This window comes from Wolffia australiana, chromosome 13 (genome assembly GCF_029677425.1).
Source record: "Wolffia australiana isolate 7733 chromosome 13, ASM2967742v1".
NCBI lineage: Eukaryota > Viridiplantae > Streptophyta > Magnoliopsida > Alismatales > Araceae > Wolffia > Wolffia australiana.
In genome coordinates this window covers 9,775,001-9,797,825 of record NC_135847.1, presented here as the reverse complement: position 1 = coordinate 9,797,825, position 22,825 = coordinate 9,775,001, and the positions used below count along the sequence as shown (strand labels likewise).

Genomic DNA, 22,825 nt, shown 5'->3' with positions numbered 1-22,825 from the left:
TGACACAAGGAATTACACATTTCTGTGGGACTATGTACAGAATATAGTCAATTTGTGTTAGTGATGAATGCTAATCTTCATAATATGAAATTTGAGGATATAGTATCTAACCCCAAATCGCAAGAGATTTACATTTCGTATCAGCAAAAGGCAAACGCCAGCATGTTTTGTCCTGTGGCTAACAACAGTCAGGTTGCAAGTACGTCTTCAAGCTAGACCCCACAGAAGAATTACTATTCCTCGAGAGGATCAAATCAGAATCGTGGAAGAGGAAAAGGAAGACCCAACCAGTTTCTTCCAAGATGCCAACTCTGTCTTCAATTTGGACACCGCGCAAGGGAGTGCCAAGAATTCACAAGAAGCCAACAGAACTCGGGACCAAACAGACAGAATTGGCAAACGAATCCACAAGCATATATCGTCCAAAATTCCAAAAATGGAGCATGGTTTCCAGATAGCGGGGTGACCCATCATGTCACAGCAGATCCAAACCTGATCAACAATGCTACACATTTTCAAGGATAATGATGTTTTTGTGGAATTTCACCCTTCTTATTCTTTTGTTAAGGATCAGAAAACCAGAAAAATCCTGCTACAAGTGGCAATTAAAGATGGACTCTACTGCCTAGAAACATCAACCAAACCAGCAGCATTTGTTGGAGAGAAAACCTCTACCAAGACGTGGCATTCTAGATTGGGTCATCCACAACTACGTACTCTACAATCTGTCATAAAAAAATTTGGACTCCCATATTCTTCTGTGATGCATGTAGAATTTCAAAAACACACAAGCTACCATTTACTCTCACCCATCATCATTATAAACAACCATTAGAGATCATTCAGATTTATGGGGACCATCACCTATTCTCTCAAACTTTGGCTTTTCGTACTATGTTGTTTTCATTTATGATTTTAGCAAATATGCATGGTTATATCTTCTCAAAAGAAAGAATGAAGTCCTATCCAAGTTTATTGAATTTCAACAAAGAGTGGAAAAACAATTTTCTGCTAAAATTAGGTATTTTCAATCTGATTGGGGAGGAGAGTATCAGTCTCTCAGCTCCATTTTGAAATCCCAAGGGATTGTTCATCGGGTAACATGTCCTCATATCCCTGAACAAAACGGAACTGCAGAAAGAAAACATAGGCATATCATAGAAACAGCTCTAGCACTACTTAATCATGCTTCCATGCCAAAGAAATTTTGGGATGAGGCGGTAGTCAATGCTACTTACCTCATAAATAGAATGCCTACTATGGTCATTGGGAATAAGTCACCTTTTGAAGTTCTATTTAAGGAAAAACCAGATTATTATGTTTTGCTATCCGTATCTAAGGTTTTATGCGCAGCACAAGTTTGATCCACGTTCAGACAAATGCATCTTTCTTGGATACAGTTCAATGCACAACGGATACAGGTGTATGTCGCTTCTAGCAGGTAAAATTTATATTTCACGTCATGTGGTGTTTGAAGAAAAAGTGTTTCCATTCGCATCTAATTCTATCAAATTTAGAGGAATACTTGGACCTCATCCAAGCATGGCATCTAATATTCCAAATGTGGATAAAACCAGTGAGTCATTATCATCAATCATTGAAACTAGATCAATAGTTGATGATAATACAATATCCGTTCAAGATCTGGCTCAGGATGGACAAGATGAAAATCATCTGTCAAATCCGGCACCAAAGGAATGTTCAGACCAATCGAATATAGAATCAACTGATTCTAATATTCAAGATACATCTAGTACGCTCGACCATACACCAGAACCTGGAGAAACCATTAAAGTAAGAAAAGTAAGTGATATCTATAATCATGAGAAATGTCACTTAGCATTCTGAGTAATCAAACATCCTGTCCCAATGTGTCTATTGTCTAGTCTAGAAATCATTGAACCTTCAACTTACATTGTGGCATTCAAAGATAGTAAGTGGATGCAAGCAATGAAAGCTGAATACAATGCGCTTATTCAGAACCAAACTTGGACCTTAGTTCCAAGAGATAAAAAAATTCATGTCATTGGGTGTAAGGGGATCTACAAATTAAAATACAAACCTGATGGGAGTATAGATCGTTATAAGGCTAGACTAGTGGCCAAGGGATTTACTCAGCAAGAGGGATTTGATTTTACAGAAACATTCAGTCCTGTAATCAAACACACCGCTATAAGGTTACTGTTATCTTTAGCTATTAGCAAGAATTGGAGAGTTCATCAGCTTGACGTGTCTAATGCATTTTTACATGGGGAGTTGGAGAAAAATACCTACATGGAACAACCCCAATGTTTTAAGGATTTTTCAAATTCTGATTCCGTGTGTTTACTTAAAAAATCAATTTAAGGCTTAAAACAGTCACCTAGAGCCTGGTTTCATAAATTGTCTTCGTCACTTCAAGCTTTTGGCTTCATTGGGTCAAAAACAGATACGTCTTTATTTTACAAAATTGAAGGAAGTCCAATCTTTATATTAATATACGTCGATGATATTTTGATTATGTCTGCTGAGATTAGCAATATAAATGATATTGTCCATAAATTACATAAAGAATTTGCGATACGTGATTTGGGGCCAGCAAAATTTTTTCTTGGAATACAATTAATTCAACATCAGAAAGGTTTTCTACTAACCCAGTGTAGATATCTTTTGTCTATTCTTAAGAAATCTAATATGGAAAATTGCAAACCATTACCGACTCCCATTTCTCTAGCTTCAGCTACAAAAGACACAAACAAACTAAGAGATCCCTCATCTGATACTTTATATAGACAAATTGTTGGAGGTCTCCAATATCTTACACTTACCCAACCAGATATATCTTTTGCTGTAAACAAAGCGTGTCAAAAAATGCATCAACCTGATTCCAATGACTGTGGTGCTCTTAAGCACTTACTTTGATATCTAAAAGGAAGTATTCTTTATGGGTTACTTATTCATAAGAATTCAAATTCTAACATCAATGCTTTTAGTGACTCTGATTGGGCAGGTGATAGAGGAGATCGAAGATCCACTAGAGGCTATCTAATCTACATTGGGAAGAACCTGGTTTCATGGAGTTCTAAGAAGCAGCCTATGGTGGCTAGATCAAACACCGAGGCAGAGTACAAAGCAGTTGCAAATGCAACTGCTGAAATGCTATGGATTCAGTCACTTTTAAGAGAAATCAAAATAAACTCTGAATCCGTACCAACATTGTGGTGTGACAATGTTGGTGCAACATATTTGGCTGTCAATCCTATGTTTCATGCTAGAATGAAGCACATCGAAATTGACTATCACTTTGTTCATGAACAGGTGGTAGCCAAGTTGTTGAAAGTTCAATTTGTCAACAGCAATAGTCAATTAGCTGATTCACTGACCAAACCCCTTGCAAAGAACCGTTTTCTTTTTCTCAGGAACAAGCTCAATGTTGTCTGCGACGACGATGATCTTGCGGGGGGGTGTGAAGAGGAGGAGTTTTACTCGCTCCGCAGTCCGCCGAGTCAAAGCCACGGGAGCAGCTCGGAGCACCAAGAAGTCAGCTCAACGATCAACTGATAGGAGCTAATGAAGATCAGCTAGTAAATGAAACTAATACTATATACTTGTTAGAGAATAGAAAAATAGGATGAAATATAAGTTCAAAGATAGCATAGGATTAAATATAGAATAGGATCAAAGATAGACGGTCAGGATTAAACGAGAGATAGTTATAATGGTCAGGATTAGATCTTCCATTTTAAATGGGATCACCGCACCGATCGACGGCTGTGATCGGTGCACCCAAGGACATTATAATGACTAGGATCAAACAAGAATTCAAATATAAATCCGTTGTAGTTCGTTACAACGGATCTATACGTTACCTTACTTACTATATTTAGTAAACATACGCATTATAAATGCACACCAATGTTAATGATAATGCTTGCGGGATATACAACGATTTTAACCATACTTCTGAGCCTTCTCTTCTTCCTCCTTCTCTCTTCTTTCTCCTTTCCTTCGCCTTCTATCTCTTGAGCAACGGCCAAGAGACAGCAGAAGTTTCAACACCACCATCCTAGAGAGAGAGAGAGATAAAACGAGTGGTGAAGGGCAACATTTAGAAGTAATAAAGTACTAAATTTATAAGGATAAACTTTTTCAAGGTTTCTTCGCCCTTTTAAAAAATTCTTACAAATCGTCGCCGATGACATCCGTGACGTTCGTCTCACCACATCACCCGTATGAGGGGACCTCCGTCACCATCACGTCCCTGTCACGGATATTTCATCACAGTCACCGTCACCGTCACGGGCTACCAATTTTGTCACGGTATAGAAGACAGTAGCAATAAACACTTTTAATGAATCCCGCAACATTATCTTGTAACACTCTTTAATATTTATGGAGTAATATGGTAGTAGTTTGTAATGGCTTATTGTCACACTATGTATATAGGCATTGTACTCGTAGCCATTATCCCGCCGTATCTAGATTAATAATCCTAAATACCAGTTTTGTCCTACCTATATTTGATCCTATCCCTTCTTTCTCATTTTCTACAGAATCTTAGCTATCTACTCCCATATCGACTAAAGGATAATAGTAATATTCTCTACTCTATAGTTATTTAAACTCTATTGATCAATGTCTAGTTTCTCGTGTCCTGTGGTGCGAGTAAACCTCCTCAATAGTGCCCATTACACCTTGGCAGAAATAGGCAAATGCTTTGACATACCAAAGACTTTATTTGAGCACACGTTGCAATATTTTGGGAGACGATTGATGTCATGTCGTGGACTTTATTGTTTCACCGACTTGTAAGATAAGGCTTTGATTACATATTGATTTGAATGCTTGAGGCTGGTCTAACTATAATGGCTCGGAGGAAGTATCGTCAACTCTACTGCTGTCGATTTCTACTCTAAACGTCATCACATGCGTCTGGGCGATGCCAAAATAGAAGTGGTTGATCAAAATTGAGGTTGTGGTTCCCTACAAAATCTTGACCACAGATGAATGAAACACCTAGGTGCGTCATTTTCGTTGATTTTTCTCGTTCAGTCGAAACGCTTCCGGATGCATTGTACCACTTCGCGTTGGACTTTCGTCCTCTCCGATTGAAATAGGAAACGGATAGAAATTGGCGAGACGGGAATGGGGAATCGATCTACGATGACGCGAGGAATCTTTCTTCTTTTCAGTCTGCCTTGGGATTTGTGCTAATTTCGTGCATTATTTTATTAACTGCCCCCATGATATTATGTTGAAAACAGAAAAAAAAAATGTATATATATAGATATATATCTCCATCTATCTATCTAGTGCTATAATGGCGCGTTGAAAGAATTTACGTTTCAGTCGGTACGAAAATTTTGAGAGTTTTCCCTCATTGACCGCTTCTTTGTCCTCTCTCTCTCTCTCTCTCTCTCTCTCTCTCTCTCTCTCTCTCTCTCTCTCTCTCACACACACACACACACACATACTCACTATCTCTCTCTATCTCTCTCTCTCTCTCTCTCACTCACTATCTCTCTCTATCTCTCTATATCTCTCTCTATCTAGCTCTCTCTAACTCTATCTCTCTCGCTCGAGATATGTGTATATATATATATCTATCTCTCTAACTCCCTCTCTACTTATATGTATATATATATATCTATTTAACTATTTATATATCTCTCTCTATCTATCTGTATATATATATCTATCTATTTATATCTCTCTCTCTCTCTATCTCTCTCGAGAGAGATATGTATATATATATATATCTCCATCTAACTATCTATCTCTCTCTATCTATATGGATACAAATATATCTACCTATTTTTTCTATTTATCTCTCTCTGTGTCTCTCGATATGTATATATTTCTCTATCTATCTATTTATCTCTCTCTCGATCGATAGTAGTATATATATATTTATCTATCTATCTCTCTATCTCGCACGATATTTATACATATATCCATCTATCTATCTCTCTATTTATCTATCTCTCTATGTCCCTCTCTTTCTCTCTATGTCACTATCTCTCTCTAACTCTCTCTCTCTCTCAGCCTCTATGTGGGTGTGTTATGCGTCAGTCTCTCTCATATGTACCCTTGTTTCTGTGTACCTGCCGTTTCATTGTAAAAGCAGAAAAAATGATAAGCGTTGCGCAGCAATGCACATAATCACAAAGATTCTATCAAGCCTCCAGCCCTCTATTTTGGTGAACGCTGCCTGTTGCTACCATTATCTGGCGCACACAAATGATGATGGAAGCCAGAGCCAGTGAAAAAAATGTTTTGTGATAGATTCAGACTCGTATGGCTTGCTTTTCATCTACAGTCGGTGCTAAGGCTCAAACTTTCACGTCGCTGACGTCTTTATCGACATTGTGCCAGACTGCTCCTTGAGTAAATTACGCAACAAATTCGACAACGATAAAACAGAACGTCCCGGAACCTTCGCTGTGTAAAGCAGACAAAGGGAAATCAGCAGTAATATTCCAGCGGTGCCTCCGCGTTCTGAGTCTCCCTCCTCTATACGACCTCTTTAGCAAGCCCAATGGTTGTTCCAACCATGGTCTTGAGGGGGGGTGTAAAGGAGACAAAGTGAAATCAAGAATTAGGAAACTGTTGAAACAGGAAACGGCAATGAAAGGGTCAGTTGCTATAACTGAATCCAAACAATCTGCTATAAAAACCTTGTAATGCTCTTGTTTCAGTTAGGCTTTTCTTTCTATTGTGTCTCCCAGGGCGGCGGCTCCGCCCGTCGCCCTGTCCATCCTCTAATCCCAATCTACCTTCTGTTCGGTGATTCAGCCTGAATGGCTCGATGATGAAGATCGTGAGATGCCCCTTCTCTCTTCTTCTTCTCTTTTCTTCTCTACTTCTATCTTCGTGGTTACGGGGCATCTCACGTTTCTTAACACGCTGGTGAAGCATGAATGAAGGAATAGGTTGGATACAGAAGGCCCGACCCTACAACGGACACCTGTAACCTTTAATAATAGCGAAGTCAGAGGAATAGGGGGTATCAACTAAATGTGTCTCAAAATTGACTCGGGCGTGACCAAACGAAATCTTAAATGTACTTCTTCTCCGCCTTAAGTTCTGGGCTGTGGTCTTGCAGAGATGGGTTAACGTGCCGGGAATAGGCGTGTTGAATTTTTTAGCAGTTTTCCTAATCGCTTCGCCGTGCGCTGACGACAATGCGGGATAATATCAACACAGAAGAAAAATAACCCTCTTTCGGCGTTCTGACGAGGAAGCAAAGATTACCCTTAACCCCGCCAATTTAATGTGTATCCCACCGTGGTTCCGTTTCGGTCGAAGCTATCAAGTCCTTGTTGTTCTCTTGTAATCTTAACAGCGATTAGATTTCATCATCGATAAGGATATAATTCATTTTACAGGATTTTTCAGGTACCGTGCGTGATCGAATAATTCACATTGACTTGAATGTGTATCGGTTCAACTTTTCATCCTGTATATGCTGGGAGATGAAATTCGAGACTTATTTTTTAACCATTGATTTACATACACAATCAAAGTATCTGTCAATAGGCGATCCAACCTGGCCTCTGATAGCCTCCGACTTTTCGTCAGCGCACACGCAAGCAATGATGGACACACTTTAGGAGTTTCGTATCCTAAAACGCTGGACGCAAGGGACAGCCCCCCTTGCTCGCTGTCAAAGCCTACGGATTTAAGTACATTTCACAAAAAACTTGAAACGTACGTATCTTCATGTAAGTCAACGAATGAACCACCTTAAGCAGACAGTGGATACTTTCTTTATTTGCTTGACTTCTCCCGGATGACAGGTGTTCGTGACGGGCTACGGACCGAAATATTTAAATTTTTTCACCCTTCCCCGCGAACCACCCATATCTTTCTGTTCCATCCGTATTTACTTGGTTCGTATTCTTACCGAACGGCGATAGCTGAAGGGGTGTCCATGACGATTTATGAACCTGAGAATTACCGGATGGAGACATCCGTGCCCCCGTTTCGAGCCAAATGAGCCGCGTAATCGGTTTCCGGCCCAATATCTTTCTATTATCTAGCTCTCTATCTTCCACCACCAAATGAGTAAGCCAGAGGGCCACACTGACGCATAAGAGTACACCAAATTAGAGGCCTAGATTCTATGTAGAATCTTGCCTATCAAAGTGTCAATTATATTTTTTCTCCGCCTGGCCTGTAAGGTCGTCATTTTCTCTCTCCCGTGCATGCTAAGAGGTTAGAGTTAAAGGACAAAGTTACAATAATGGAAATTTCCAAGTTATTATCCCCTCTTCAAGCCCGTTATTCATGCAACGGCTTAAAAGTTCTATCATCTGAGTCGTAGAAATATAGGCTTAAGAACAAACCAATTCAAGAACATTTAAGTTACTTTCGAACTTCTCAGAGTTTTACCCACACAGCTCCCTGTATGAGTTCGTTTGAATCCAACCGTACTTGCACAGATGTGATTTTATTGGTTGGGTACAGATGTTTGCGACCGGCTACGTGCTGAATCAATATATGATATTCTTTCTTGATGGTTCACCATCGAAGCCCTTACGTCTTCAGATTTTGTGCATCGAAGCCCTTATCTATTCGCGTGCAGATTACATGCAATGAGGATGCTAGCTCTTGTCCTCTAATGCTTCTTTCCACCACATTTTGTGCGAGCGCGAGGGAGATAATGGTGGGAGGCGTTACAAGATAGAGACAAACACAGAAAAAAACTGTGTAAAACAATAACGAAAAAAAGCAAGAACGGGAGACAGGTAATGACAGAAAGATAATGCATGGAGAAACCGAACAACCTGACGCTATTTAATGTTCATATATACATGAATTGAAATTTGCATTTACTGGAAATATTTTCTTTTACCATTCCATATCTATTTTGGTTCTTCGTAAAATCACCTAGAACGCACGCGAAAATATTTTTCATTGCACGACAGCTCACAGAGGAGCCGGCGAACTCTCTCAGTATATTAAATGATCGGCTACCAACTTGTAGGATAAGGGTCGCGACTATGGACGGATCATGGTGCACCACTGACGCAATACCGCCCAACCCCTGAGATACGACGAGACAGATTTTTAAAGACTTAAATACCCATATTTGAGGCTACGATTCCCACAAAATCTGCGCCACATACGATTTAAATACTCGAGCTGCGTCATGTTCTTTGCTTATCTCGTTCAGTGGAAATGCTACCCGATCCATTGTACCACTTGGCGCATCATTATCGTCCGCTCCTGTGGAAGAGAGAACGGGGAGAGAGACAAGTAGAGGCTGGACATGCGTTGACAAAAGTAGAGGCTGTCATTTAGTGGTCGAAATACGAGACCCAGATGCGATCCACCTCTTAGTTCTCAAGATGGCGAGTCTTTTTCCGTTCTCTTAGTTCTCTATATAAGCTTACAAGGGAGGTGCAAAGTCGATCCAACCTTTGTCCATCTCCTCTGATCAACCTCCAGAGTTTCAAAGTAAATAGGCCATTTTTGCACCGATGGCCACTTTGACTTATATCTGCGTGCTGCTAGTACTGTGTTTATGTGTCGGACAACTCATGGCGCAGGAGGGTATAAAGACATACTCTCTCTCTCTCTCCTGTCTATTTCCCCTCTATTGTTTGATGGATTTCAACATCTCTCTCTGTCTTCACATCCCTCTCTCTGTATAGAATATCCATGTCTCACTCTGGGTTTCTCTTTAAAATACCACGACGCTATCTCATCCAACATCAAATTACTTTCTACAGGGCGTGCAAGGTTTGCATACGACGGAATCATAAACCCGGAGAAATGGGCGGATCTTAGCCCCCAATACGCCCTCTGCGCCAGGGGGACTCGCCAGTCACCCATCGACATCGCCCGCCATGCCGCCGTGGCCGACCCAGATTTGAAGCCCCTCGGCAGCTTGTACAACCCTGGCAGCGCGACTCTCATCGACAATGGCTTCAACGTCATGGTGAGAACCGGAATCCTGGCTGTTCTGATAAAACTTTCCAGTCTCTAGTAGCTACAGTTCTGAGAGAGAAAATACGTCAATCGCAGCTCAAATACGGAGAAGAAGTCGGTGTCATCGTCATCGACGGGAAGAATTACAAGCTTCAGCAGCTTCACTGGCATTCACCTTCGGAACATACCATCGATGGCGTCCGGTATGCCCCTAATCGTTTTTATTACATTCTTTTTTCGTTATCGTCCCTCTCTTTTTTTCTTCCCGGCTTTCATTTTCTAAGGCTTCGTTACCATCATCAATTTTTTTCTTCCCTTTGGTACTTATAATTTTGATCTTCACGACCGCGTCCTAATCTGTTTTATTTTGTTCCAGTTACCCCGTAGAGTTGCACCTGGTTCATGTAAGTGAGGACGGTAACATCAGCGTGGTAGCTGTTTTGTACAAGTACGGTCACGCTGATCCCTTTCTCTCGCAGGTATGAACGCCTCTGACTCACCTTGGTTAATGTTACAACCCGCGATTCTTTCGTCTAACATCTTGGTCTTTCAACCGGTGCAGTTGGAGGAGAAAATGACGTCTTTATTGAAGGCCGTCAAAAACGGGAATCACCACGCGAACGTGACCGCGGGTCTTGTGAGTGCAAGAGCCCTCACACACCACACAAACAAGTACTATCGCTACGTTGGCTCCCTAACAACACCACCTTGTACGGAAGGCGTAACTTGGAACATTTTGGGCAAGGTGAGAAACAGTCTTCTCCCTTCAGGAATAAATAAATTTTGACTGCCCATTTGTTTTATTTTCCTTATTATATTTTTCCCCATTTTTTATTTACCCTCAAGTCATTGAGTGTTATTTTACTTTTGCTAACTTGGTTCTATGTCTTATTTTGACGCCAGGTAAGGCAAATAAGTCCAGAGCAAGCGAACTCTCTAACCTCTCTTTTAGAGGATGATTGTCGCCATAACGCGAGGCCAGTCCAGCCTCTCCACGGTCGTCGAGTGCTCCTGTGCCACAAAGAGGTCTAAACATCTGGCTAGAAAGCAAGAAAGACGTAACAAAATGTGCGTCGGCTGTTCATGCCTTTGTATTCTAGCTGAAAGATAGTGAAGGAAAGTATCTTCAAAGATTTAAAGCCTCCCCGTACACTTCAACAAATGTGAAACTCCGTGCCAACAATCATACTCCGTTTCCACCTCTGAATCTCTCCGCAAAATACATATATGAACACAAGGCATAATTTAGTCAGAGCGTAGGTGGGTTAGTCATGCTTTACTACTACAGCTCGCTCGTTCGCACTCTCGCTTTCTGTGCTTGTTCATTTACTACGAGCGATAAAAAAAAGGAAGAGAGATAGATCAAACTTTAGACAAGGCGAGAACGACTAGAAAAAGGATAATTCAAAGGGAGACAAAAAGTAAGAGAGAGAGAGAGAGAGGGAAATTGGATGCAAGAGAGATAGTGATCAAACGATAGAATGCGCTTATAAATTAATTAAACCATTCAACACCTTTTTAAAGAGTTCAGAATTAAAAATATATCTGAATTATAATTATCTATTATGTCAACTATTTTAAACGTTCATTGGACTAAATAAGGTAAAGATTCATGGGGCAGGGACATTATTTACAAGAACTCCTATCATTGAGGTTTAGCTCTAGAACCATAAAGTCTGCACTATCCTGGCCTTAGCTACATTTATAGATGAACAAAATGAGACTACCACTCTTTATGTTTTTTCAGGGGAAAAGCCATTTGGCTCAGGTCTACCTATGAAAGGCCCTAATGGTAAAGCACCTAATGATGGAAATATGTGTAGCCGGCAAGCCAATCACACATTCCATATCTTATGACATGTTTATTAATATAACATATTCATTATAGTGCATGTGTGATGCTTATTATGAAGTCCATGAATACATGATCGGACTTAGTGAATCATGATTAGATCATAAAATATATATCACTAGTCTTTAACCATGTATGTTATAAATATTTATATTCAAATGATACTGGAGAAGGACATCAAAGTAGCTATATAGAATAGTACTATCTAGCCTCACTCATATGATGAGTATGGCTGTTCTCGTAGCCATTAGTGTGGAGACACGAAGGATAGTTAATGGGTGTTTTTGAGTAGAAATGATGCACTGAATTGGTATGTACAAACCCCTAATGGTATTATGCCAAACTGTCAATCAAGTTGATTTCCGTTACGGTTGTGTAAGTGGTCCTTAGATCTGAAACACCAAAGACGTCTTGTGGACATACAGTTGTACTTAAACTATGACCAACGTGTCCCTAATCATGGAATTCTAAATAGTTTTAGTTTAGGTGCATCAAGAAGTTCACGAAGACGATTGAGTAGTCAAGCTGGGATCATCTACCCTTGGTAGAAGAGGTGACAGCTCAAGGAAGACAAAGTGATGAAGTCCTTGTCTAAGGTAGTGCACTATTAGAGAAGAGTTCTCAGATAATTTCCAAATGCATCACCACTAACTCGGATGACCAACCCGAAGTCATCCTAGGAGCGTCCAGTGGATGAGCGACTATACGTACACAGCAAACGATGACTAACAGGTTCTATGAGTAAGTCAATACTCACTCCTTTGTATCTCCTAGAGCACGAGGTATAGCTTGGCACCCCACGTGTTGGATACTCAACCTGTCGATTGGGTTAAATCAATACAACATTAATGAATCCATATGATAATACAGATAATTAATTTAGAAGGCCAGTAAAGGTTATGGGCCACTAGAGTTATTACGACTGATACACGGGCCTTAAAGGTTACACGCAAATGGTATTTGGATGTCAAAAGATATACTTAACTTTGATATTTTTATGAAAAATATACAGTTATTATAAATAGGGGAAGGCTATGAATGAAACTCACCCAAGCCAGAATTTTTCAAGGGCCTTCCCCTTCTTCTCTTTTCGCCCCACACTTCCTCTACACTCTTGAAGCGATCGGGACTGCGTAACGATGGCGACAAAGCCTGAACGAAGTTTGTATGGGTGAAAGAGGAGATTTGACGTGTTGGCAATCGTGTGGATATATATAGAGGCTGCACACTTTAGCAGCTCGACTAGTCTCCCTCCAAGATCTAACAAATCACAGATGCAAACCATGCAAAGGTTCCTCATTTCATATTTTAGTGTTGACATTTCAATTTGTTTAAGTCTACCGCTGTGGATTGTTTTTCAATTCTTCATCCATATCTATACCTCTAGAACCCAACACCCAATACCCCGTAAAAAAATTTCTAAGAAATCCCAACTTGGTATGGTAAAGTGTTGAATATACCAACCCATAATAGATCAAAATGATGGCGTATTGAGATAGACAATAGACATTTGTTCATCACCAGCATGACGTCAACATATTAGGTTCTTGGTGCTGAGCGTAGGATTGTCATATGTTGTAGTAGAGGAGCTCAACCTTGAACAAACAATATGAGGAAGTAGCCACTAAGGAATAATCCAAAAGGAGAATAAATCAAGGAAAAAGAACATTTGGCAACTATAAGTCAGATTAGGGTTTACGATGGGTAAAATCCCTTTAAATACAGATGAAGTGGGCCCAAAATAGCCCCTTCTTAACAAAACACAAGAGAGAGGGGGACACACTTAGGTTTCGCACGTGCCCTCTTTTTGGACGGATGGAAAAGTCAAGTCCCCCTCTCTCTTGCATTCTCTTAGTAAGGGGACAGACACATCTCCAACAAACTCCACCTTGGTAGACACCCTAGTCTCTCTGTGTTCTTGTCGCTTCACCACAGTGCAGACGCTCCACATTCATCAAGCTGCCTGAAATGCGCACCAAGTATGCACAGTGTTTGAACTTCTCTACCATGACAACCGTCGTCAACATGTCAGTGACATTCCCCTCAATGTGGACCTTATGAAGAATATCCTCTTCAAAATTCACTAGCTCACAGATCTTGTGATTCAACATATCAATGTGCCTCGACCGTGCATGGTAGATATAACTCTTTGCCAAGCAAATAGCACTACAAATGTCACATAACAAACAAACTCCACCTTGAGAAATACCAAGTTCTTCAAACAAACCATTCAACCACAAGGCCTCTTTCACAGCTTCAGTTGCTTCCATGTACTAGACCTTCATCATAAACTTTGCAAGAATCCACATCCCCTCTCTTTCGGGGGATTGATAAGTCAAGCCTCCTCCCTCTACGCAATCCCACAATGGGGGGGCTGACTCATCCCCATAAAAAATGCATTGGATATGTGCTTGAAAAGGCTTTTGAATACCCTATCAAGTAGGTAAAGGGTCTACATGATGGCCAACATGTGCTATAGCCTGATTTCATAAGTTCACAAGAGACCGAAATACCTGCATGTGCATTTTTGGTGAAGTAAATGTCGTTTCAACACCATTTCAAACAATATCCACCCCATTTCAAAGAGACAACCTGATTTATGGCATGCTATTAGAATATCTGCATGTGAATTTTGGAGGAGTAAATGCCCAAGTGACACCATCTAAATGAGAGGTTGTTGTCTGCCGAAGAGACAGCCTGATTCATGACACATTTTTCTCATCAACAAAAGATCTACTCTTAGAACTTTATTTATTATGATGATTTTAATTTCTCAGTAATATTTTAAATGTCAAATTTACAGTTATTTTAGCTCCCCTCCAAGGCTCTATGTGTTGGTTAATGTTATAATATATGATTCAATGATTTTTTTGATTCCTAGGTTTTCATCCTTCTTTGTAATAAATTTCTAGGCTTTCCTCTGTATCACAATCGTTAGTTGTGGCCTCTTCCACAGCCACTTAGACGAGCCTTCATTCTATGGTGCTTGGGACAACCATGTCTGCTTGTGTAGTTATCGCATGCATCACGTGCCATCAAACCCACTTACCCCATGCACCGCACAAACAGGTTTTCCTTTGCACCTAGTGATTCCAGTGTTGTGCCTTGTCATTTTTGTTGGGTTCTGTGCCTTGGTTCATCCATGGAAAACACGATTCCATGGATACGAAAGCATGTTAATCGATTCATAATCGATCTGTAAAATCAAACATCGAATGTACTTTGTGGGGACTTGTTCCACCCTTGACTTTGTTGCTTTGAGATCGTTGTGAAGCCATTCATGCGTCCGGCCACTAGAATATCCATGCGATCACTCAACGCTTGGATCTCCAAGTATTCTTCTTCAAATCTTCTTGAAAATCTTGAAGATCTCCTTAACATGAAGACACTCTAATTGGTTAAGTGGAGAAGAGAGTGGAGAAAGGGAGAAGCTCTCAAATCGGGCTTGCTTGGGTGCTTGAAATGAGGGCCCCTTACCTATTTATATTTTACTTAAGTTTTTCTCAAAAAACCTACAAAGTAAAATATATCCACCAATGCCCTTATGACCTTATGCGTGTGACCCTCTAGGCCCATGTATCATTCTTATTAATAACTTTAGTTGTCCAATAATAATTATTGCCCAACCTTACTAATTAACTATATCGACATATAGATTAATTAACTAAGGATCCATTTAACCCAATCCACACCTCATGCTCTAGAAGATACCAGTAGTGTTTAAACTCTCTCATGGAACCTCTACCGTCCTCTGTTACCGTATATGTATAATCCTGATAAGCCTAAAAATGCGTGTAAATATGTCGTTGATTTGACGTTTAGACTTATACAATAAAATTTATAAATACCCTTAATCACTAAATATAGAATATAGAGCAAGCAAGGGGTCGAACCATAGGGAGGCAGCAAGTAAGAGTTTTTATCTAATTTTTTTATGAACTAATTCAAGGATGAATTAATTTTGCAATTAATAAACCTTAAGTATACTTAATAATGTTTTTAATTAATCAAATTCAAGTAAAAACTTAATTTTGATTTTAAATATTTAAGTAAAAAAGCTCAAGATAAAATTATTTCAATTATAAGATTAAATTAAGGGGATCGTCAAACCCTAATCCATCATTCGATTAGTATTGGTGTAATGGGGATCATTAAAGAATGCCTTCTCCAATATCCACATTACCCTGGCCAGGGATTTTCTACACCATCTTCCTTGAGTCAATATCCTCTTATACCGAGGGAAGACGATCTCGTCTTTACCACTCAATCATTTTTGTGAGCTTCTTACTACATCCAAGCTATGACTTTTTTGAATCCCATGATTAGAGGCTCGTAAGTTGTAGTCAAAATGGAGTCGTACATTCACAAGATGTCCTTGGTGTATCAGATCATTGGATCACTTATACAACCGTAACATTAATTAACCTCATTGACGTTTAGGTATAATACCATTCAGGGATTCGTACCGATCAATTCAGTGAACTCTTCTCCAAAGAGCACCGACTATATCTCCTTAGTGTCGCCACATTAATAGCCACAAGATCAGTTATACTTATCATATAAGTAGGATCAGCTAGTGTTATTATATCCGAATAATTCAATATCCATCTCGACTATCCATCGAATAGAAATATTTGGAATACATGTTTAAAGACTAATGATCACTGCATTATGATATCATCAGAATTCATTATGTCATTGCACCTATTCATAGACTTCATTATAAATAATGAACGTACATATTTTATTAAATGAACTTAAATAAACATGGTGGTTGGATTGGCTTAACGACCACATAATACCCATCAATTTTTATATGCACTATCAAAAATATCTTATTTTTGGAAGAGTTCCAATTAGAACACTACCATATACTCGACGGCATAAGCTGAATACATTTCAGCAAATGAAGCCACCAACCAAGTAGTGTGGTTGCAAAAATTCATCACGGAACTCGGCATGGTTACTTCAATCTCAGAACATATTTCTTTTTTGTGAAAAAAATGGTGTAATAGCACAAGGAAAAGATCCACGGTCTCATTAGAAATCAAAACACATTTTAGGTGATTCCACTTGATTAGGGAGATCATTGTTGGTGATATATTATAATACATATTCCTTGACTGAAAAGTTAGCAGACACACTAGCAAAGTCGCTAGCTCATGAAGTCTTTGAGTGTCACTATGTAAAAATGGGATTGTTGAATAAGGGAGATTGGCTTTAGTCCAAGTGGGAGATTGACAGATATTATGTGGTCGTTATGCCAAATTACGCCACCATGTTTTATATAAGTTCATTGAATATATACAATTGGTTCATTATTACTATAGTTATAGCTCGGTTGTACGAACAACCCCAACGAAATAATTAATAATCTCAAATTAAGGGTTTTAATTTATCGTCGGTAATTGAGATTATTCAATACAAATATATTTACCAGTACTTAGGAATATTTAGCTAGTGATGAATACGGATTTTCTCTATAGGGAACGATGACTAGGGATTTAATTTTCTTACTATATTGATTATTGATACGATAAAATAAATGCGAGAGTATAATAGGCAAAATAGTGATATCGAGTAAAAGAAAAAGGAAATGAACGTAGAATTGCGTGAAGCGCTATGCTAATGAGGAAGGGAAGGCGGAGAATATGATAATGATTGAGTGTGTGAATAGTGTGATGATAGAGCGATAGACGAGACAGAGGGTAGGTAAAGAAGCGGAATGATAGTGAAAAGATGATAATAACTCCAATTATGATAACGACGATGTCGGGAAAAAAACAATGTAAGGCAAAGACGCTTACCTTAGATCCCTATGTTTTGCCAAGATCACAGTGATATGCAAGTGTTGGTAAATTCCACCTCTTCTCTAATGCTTCTTCCCATACACCCAAGATACCAAAAACACACATGATGGATTTCAAAACTCACTATCTTTCATTCAACCAACACAAGTAGGAAGCAAGTTCATGATGAACTTCACAGTGATACAGGCCTCTATTTATAGATCACATGGTATGGATGGAAAGAGGAGGGGGAGGCAAAGCAGTGTTGAAAATTTCAGCTCAAGCGGATTTGTAAATCGTCATACATTGTTTTCTGAAGTTGGAGTAGTCCTAACCCTTGAATTGTTAAATCTTTTTTTCTCTATCTGCGCCATTGTGTGTGACACTTACTTTTTTCCATTTTTGGTTGAACTATCAAATCCTTCAAATTCCTCGTCATCTTATCTTTTGTGATCTCACTTTTTTGAGCGGCCACGTGTACTTGCAAGGGAAAAAGACAAAAGAGAATCATAATATATTTATAGTATGTAAATACTTTTACTTTATCATTCTTGCAGCTGACGTGGTGTCGTGTCAACGCGCCCCATGTTAGCAGAATCCTTTTTTTACCAAATACAAGACTGACAGTTGAGCGCCACGTGTACACATTGGGAACAGCACATCTGGGACGTGATGGCACGGACATGATGGGACGGATGATGCATGGTGACAAAGCAGGACGTGGCAAGTGGTTCGTCAAGTCCCCGTCCCATCACATGTCCCAACATTTTGAAAATTTTGGTCACATTCCCATCACACGTGACCACATGCGTAGTCCCGTCGCCGTCCTGCCACTGAATGGCGTCACCATCACAGATGACGAAAATACATGCCATGACACCATTCAATGCTTTATTCATAACGTCACAGGTTATTTTCTCTGATCAACATGCTTTATACAAATAAAGCACTCTACTCTTCTGCTAAGGCAGCATACAACTCAGTATGCTCGTCAAAGTTAAGATAAGATAAGATAAGATAAATAAAAATAAAAAAACACGCCAACCTGCTTTGTGATCTCGACCATGGAGGTGGGAGTGACATAAAAGTGAGAGAGAACCTCTTCTTCAACGACATCAGGAGGAGGCTTCGCAGAAGGAATCAACGTGTCGTAGAAGGCCGACAAAGACTGCAACTATGACCTAGAGAGCCTGTTTGGTGGAGGTGGCCACTTGCCTTGTAGCAAACCCGCGAGCTCCGCCATCCCCGGCGAACTCTCCTTCCCTCCCTGCACCATCCTACAGAGAGATAGAGAGAAAACAAGCAGTGAAGGGAAACATTCAAAAGTAATAAAGTACTAAATTTCTAAGGAGAATTTAAGTGTTTTTACAAATCTGTCACCGACGTCATCCGTGATGTTCCTCTCGCCACGTCACCCATCCGAGGACCTCCATCACCCTCACATCACCATCATGGATATTTCATCATGTCCTCGTCATGGGCCACTAACTTTGTAACCAACACTATCTCGTCATCGGTCACGGTCCCGTCACCATGATGTGTGACGTGACTGATGAATTTTGTCATTCCCTATGTATATGTCGCCCCATCTGTCGCATAACACATAAGAGTAGCCGTTTATGTTGACCATTCCACAGAGAGAGAAAGAAAGAAAGAAAGAAAGAAGAGAAAATAGGATTATGTCTTTTGTGCCTCGATCAACACAACATTTATTGTATAACAAGGCATCTTTTTTCTGACTTGTCCACGTCGCCCCTGCGATTTAAAAAAAAACAATAATTCATTAGTTAAATGTGATTATGGCATCGCTTTTTGCAATGTCATAATGGCGTAGACAAATAATTGGCTGACACCAATCATTGACTAAGTTAATGATTGCTGTCACAAATCATTATCTTTAGGTCTGATTTGTCGTTGTTTGACACATCAAACGAGGACACGTGGTGACGCAACAAAAAAGATTCAAATAAACTCAAATATTCATATTTAATAAGATAAAATCCCAAAAAATATAAACAAATATATACTTCAACTTGGAAAAATAACATCTTTACGAATTTAATGTCAAACAATTCCAAAAAAATCATATTCTTACTTGTAAAATTATAGTCTTTCAGAATCTGTTGTCAGAAAAATCTTTAAAATTCCAAAAAAATTGCATAAAATTTAAAATACCATTCTAAAATAGATTTAAACATTTTAAACTAGATAACATGCATATATAATCAATTTAATGCAAATAAAAATGTAAATATCATTAGGTTAAGGTACATAAATGCATTTCATCAATGATTTAGTGGTCGACATGGGATCATTCAGTCTCGGTATCAGAGGATACTGACTCAAGGAAGATGATGAAGAAAATCCTTGGCCAGTTGATAAGTCCAAATTTAGGGGTTTAAGATTGCTTGCTTTAAATCAGACTTAACCAACAATATTCATGAAAAATTTCAACTTAAATACTCTAAAATTAATATAGGGCAAGTAAGGGGTCGATACACAAAGAGGAAGAAATCTATTTTTAAAACTTTTCTCAAGCTTGGAATGAAGAAAACGAGTTTAAAAGTGAGAAATACAATTTCTGGGATTTTTTTGGATTTTTAATTAATATATATATATATATATAATTTCCTATGATTTAAATCGAAGCACACGTGCAAAGATAGTTAGTACAAATATTGTACACTAATTTTACATATTTTAATTAACACCATAAATGGAAAAAATATTTTAGAATTTTCTAGAATTTCATTTACACCCAAAAACCACTAGAAATATTAAAAACGAGACATAGAGATTGTTTTAGAATTTTTTAGATGTTAAAATCACTAGAGATTGATTATATTAATTTTAGTAATTTTTCCTGATTTTTTTCAGAATCTTTAAATGCAGAAAATAATTTTTCTAAATTTTCCTGATTTTTTATAATTTTGTTAAATGGTAAAAAATGGAGAAATTACCTGCTCCAGCGATCACCGGCTCACGAGCCTGGTGTGGCCCATATAGGGCTGGCAATTGGGTCAGCCCAATCGGGCTTGGCCTAAGAGGTTCAAGACTTTGTCGATTTGGCGAAGTCCTGAATAGGGGCCCTTTCTACTAGGCAGGTATGCTTGTTCCCAGCAAGCAGAAGGGCGCTCATGTTGCCCATGGCGCTGCCGTGCAGCGCACACCACCGCATGGCAGCAGCAGTGAGGGGAAAACTTGGGTTTTGGGATTTGAAAATTGGTTTTTTTGGGGTGATTTTTTGGGACTTGAGATAGTAACTGAGGGGGAATCTAGAGAGATATAGAAATGGGTTTTAGAGGGAGAAATAAACTATTCTAGAGAGAGAAATTGAAGAAATGGTGCAGAAAAAGTTGAGAGGGAATTAGATGGTGAAAATGAAGGTGATTTTTATGAAATTTTTTGGGGGAATGAACTAGGGATATGGATAAATGTCTAGAGGAAGAAAGGGCCAATTCTAGAGAGAAATTAGGGAAAATGAGTGTTTAGAATGAGAAAGTGATGGATTTTAAGGGTAAATGGATGGATAATGATGGGGAAAATGTAAATCTAGGTTCCAAAAACCTCAATGCAAGTCTGGTATGCCCTAAATGCTTTCTTTTTCCAGTATCAGGCCTTTTTCAATGCAAACAAGAGACAAGATTGAATGAAAATCAATAAATTTACAATAAGCAAGTTGAACAACCTGGATTCTGAAATATGCCTTGTCCTTCTGGCCAGGCACTTTCTGGAGCACGTCCAGAATGAGGGCAAATGAGGGAGAAAAGGAGTATTCATACATAGGAAGAATAACTAAAATGCCCCTTTGGGCATTTTGTATTATCTTTTCTTGCCATTTTGCCTCTTTTTCTCCATTGGTTGAGAGCGCCCCCTTGTAATATTTATCTACTTTCTTTGTAAGGCTTTTGGGAGCCCAATGGGCATGCCAGGTTGTGGCCCATATCCTTCAGACCTCTTTTTGAAGGCATACAACACCCTTTGCTCATTTCAAGCCCCTTTTTAGAATCACTTAACTCTAAAAAATTCTCCAACTCTTTAAGAATTACCATCTTCTCATTCCTGTAAATTTTTGCACATGTGAAACTATAGAATACGCATCAGTACTAAAACTTCTTGACTTCAGAGAAGTCAAGGAAGTTATTGAAAAAAACCATAATGTGCAAAAATTAGAGTTTCAAGCTAATGCATAAATATTTGGTTAATTTAAATAATAACATTATAAATTCAAAATTAATAATACCATAATCACTTCAAATGTATCTAAATATTCATGCATTTATCATCTTATCAACTAAAATGATACATAATCCTACTAGGTCACACGCATAAGATCATATGGACATTGGGGAACATATCTTAGTTGATAGATTTTTGAGAAAAATCTTGCGTAAAAATATAAATAGGGGAAGGGCCACACATTTTAGGTACTTAGGCCAGCCATAGTTGGGCGCTCCCCCTTTCTTCACTCTAAGCACTTCTCTACACATCTAAGAAGATAGTCTTCATGGTGAGAAGGTCAACAAGATTTTGAAAAAGATGTGGAGAAGACAAAGTGGAGATCCAAGAGCAACATGATCCCCCAGATACTACTAAAGGTGGGACCATGAATGACTTCAAAAGAATCTCAAAGTGAGAACGTCAAGGGTGGAACAAGTTCCCCACAATGTACATACGATATACATGTTTAAAGATCAATATTGGAACCGATTAACGATTCGGTTGCATAGAAAATTATTTTCTATCAATCAACCATCACACTAGAGCCCAACATGTACATATGTACGTAGGCATGTTAGTATGTGTCTATGTGTCTATGTGTGTGTGTGTCTGTAGGGTTTGATGGTCCCGGTCTGGTCCAGGTTTTAGCAAAGACCTAAACCATACCTATAGTTTGGTACAGTTTCAGTCCGGTCTTGTTCGGGCCTAGTCCAGTTCGATCAGGTCCATGGCTGGTGAGGTTGACTAATCAATGTCAAAGTCAAAGTATGAAATTTATGTTGATGATTATGTTAACCATCAACATCACAAGCTTTAGAATCACTAGTAGAATGTCCCTTTTACTCCCTTCTTTCTTTCCCCCTCTCTCTCGATCTCCCGCTATAGGTCATTTTCCCTTCTCACCTCCATTTCATCATGGAGAATAACAAAAGTGAATAGAGAAGGAAAAAAAGTTCAACTAAAGAAGAGGTTTTGATGGGTTCTTGCAGCCTGATTCAAAGAACTACTCTTTATTAAGTGGGTCAAATACACTACAGCTATGTTGAAA

The 22,825-nt window shown here is 39.0% G+C and overlaps 1 protein-coding gene across 1 annotated transcript; it reads left to right on the top strand.

Annotated features, from left to right (window-relative positions):
- Positions 1-9,387: 9,387 nt before the first annotated feature.
- LOC144711102 (alpha carbonic anhydrase 1, chloroplastic-like) lies at positions 9,388-11,046 on the top strand. The gene is made up of 6 exons (XM_078585027.1): positions 9,388-9,537; positions 9,717-9,925; positions 10,012-10,118; positions 10,292-10,394; positions 10,478-10,660; positions 10,819-11,046. Exons 1-6 carry the CDS (start codon positions 9,465-9,467, stop codon positions 10,945-10,947), a joined length of 804 nt encoding a protein of 267 aa, XP_078441153.1. The 5' UTR covers positions 9,388-9,464; the 3' UTR covers positions 10,948-11,046.
- The last annotated feature ends 11,779 nt before the right edge of the window (positions 11,047-22,825 follow it).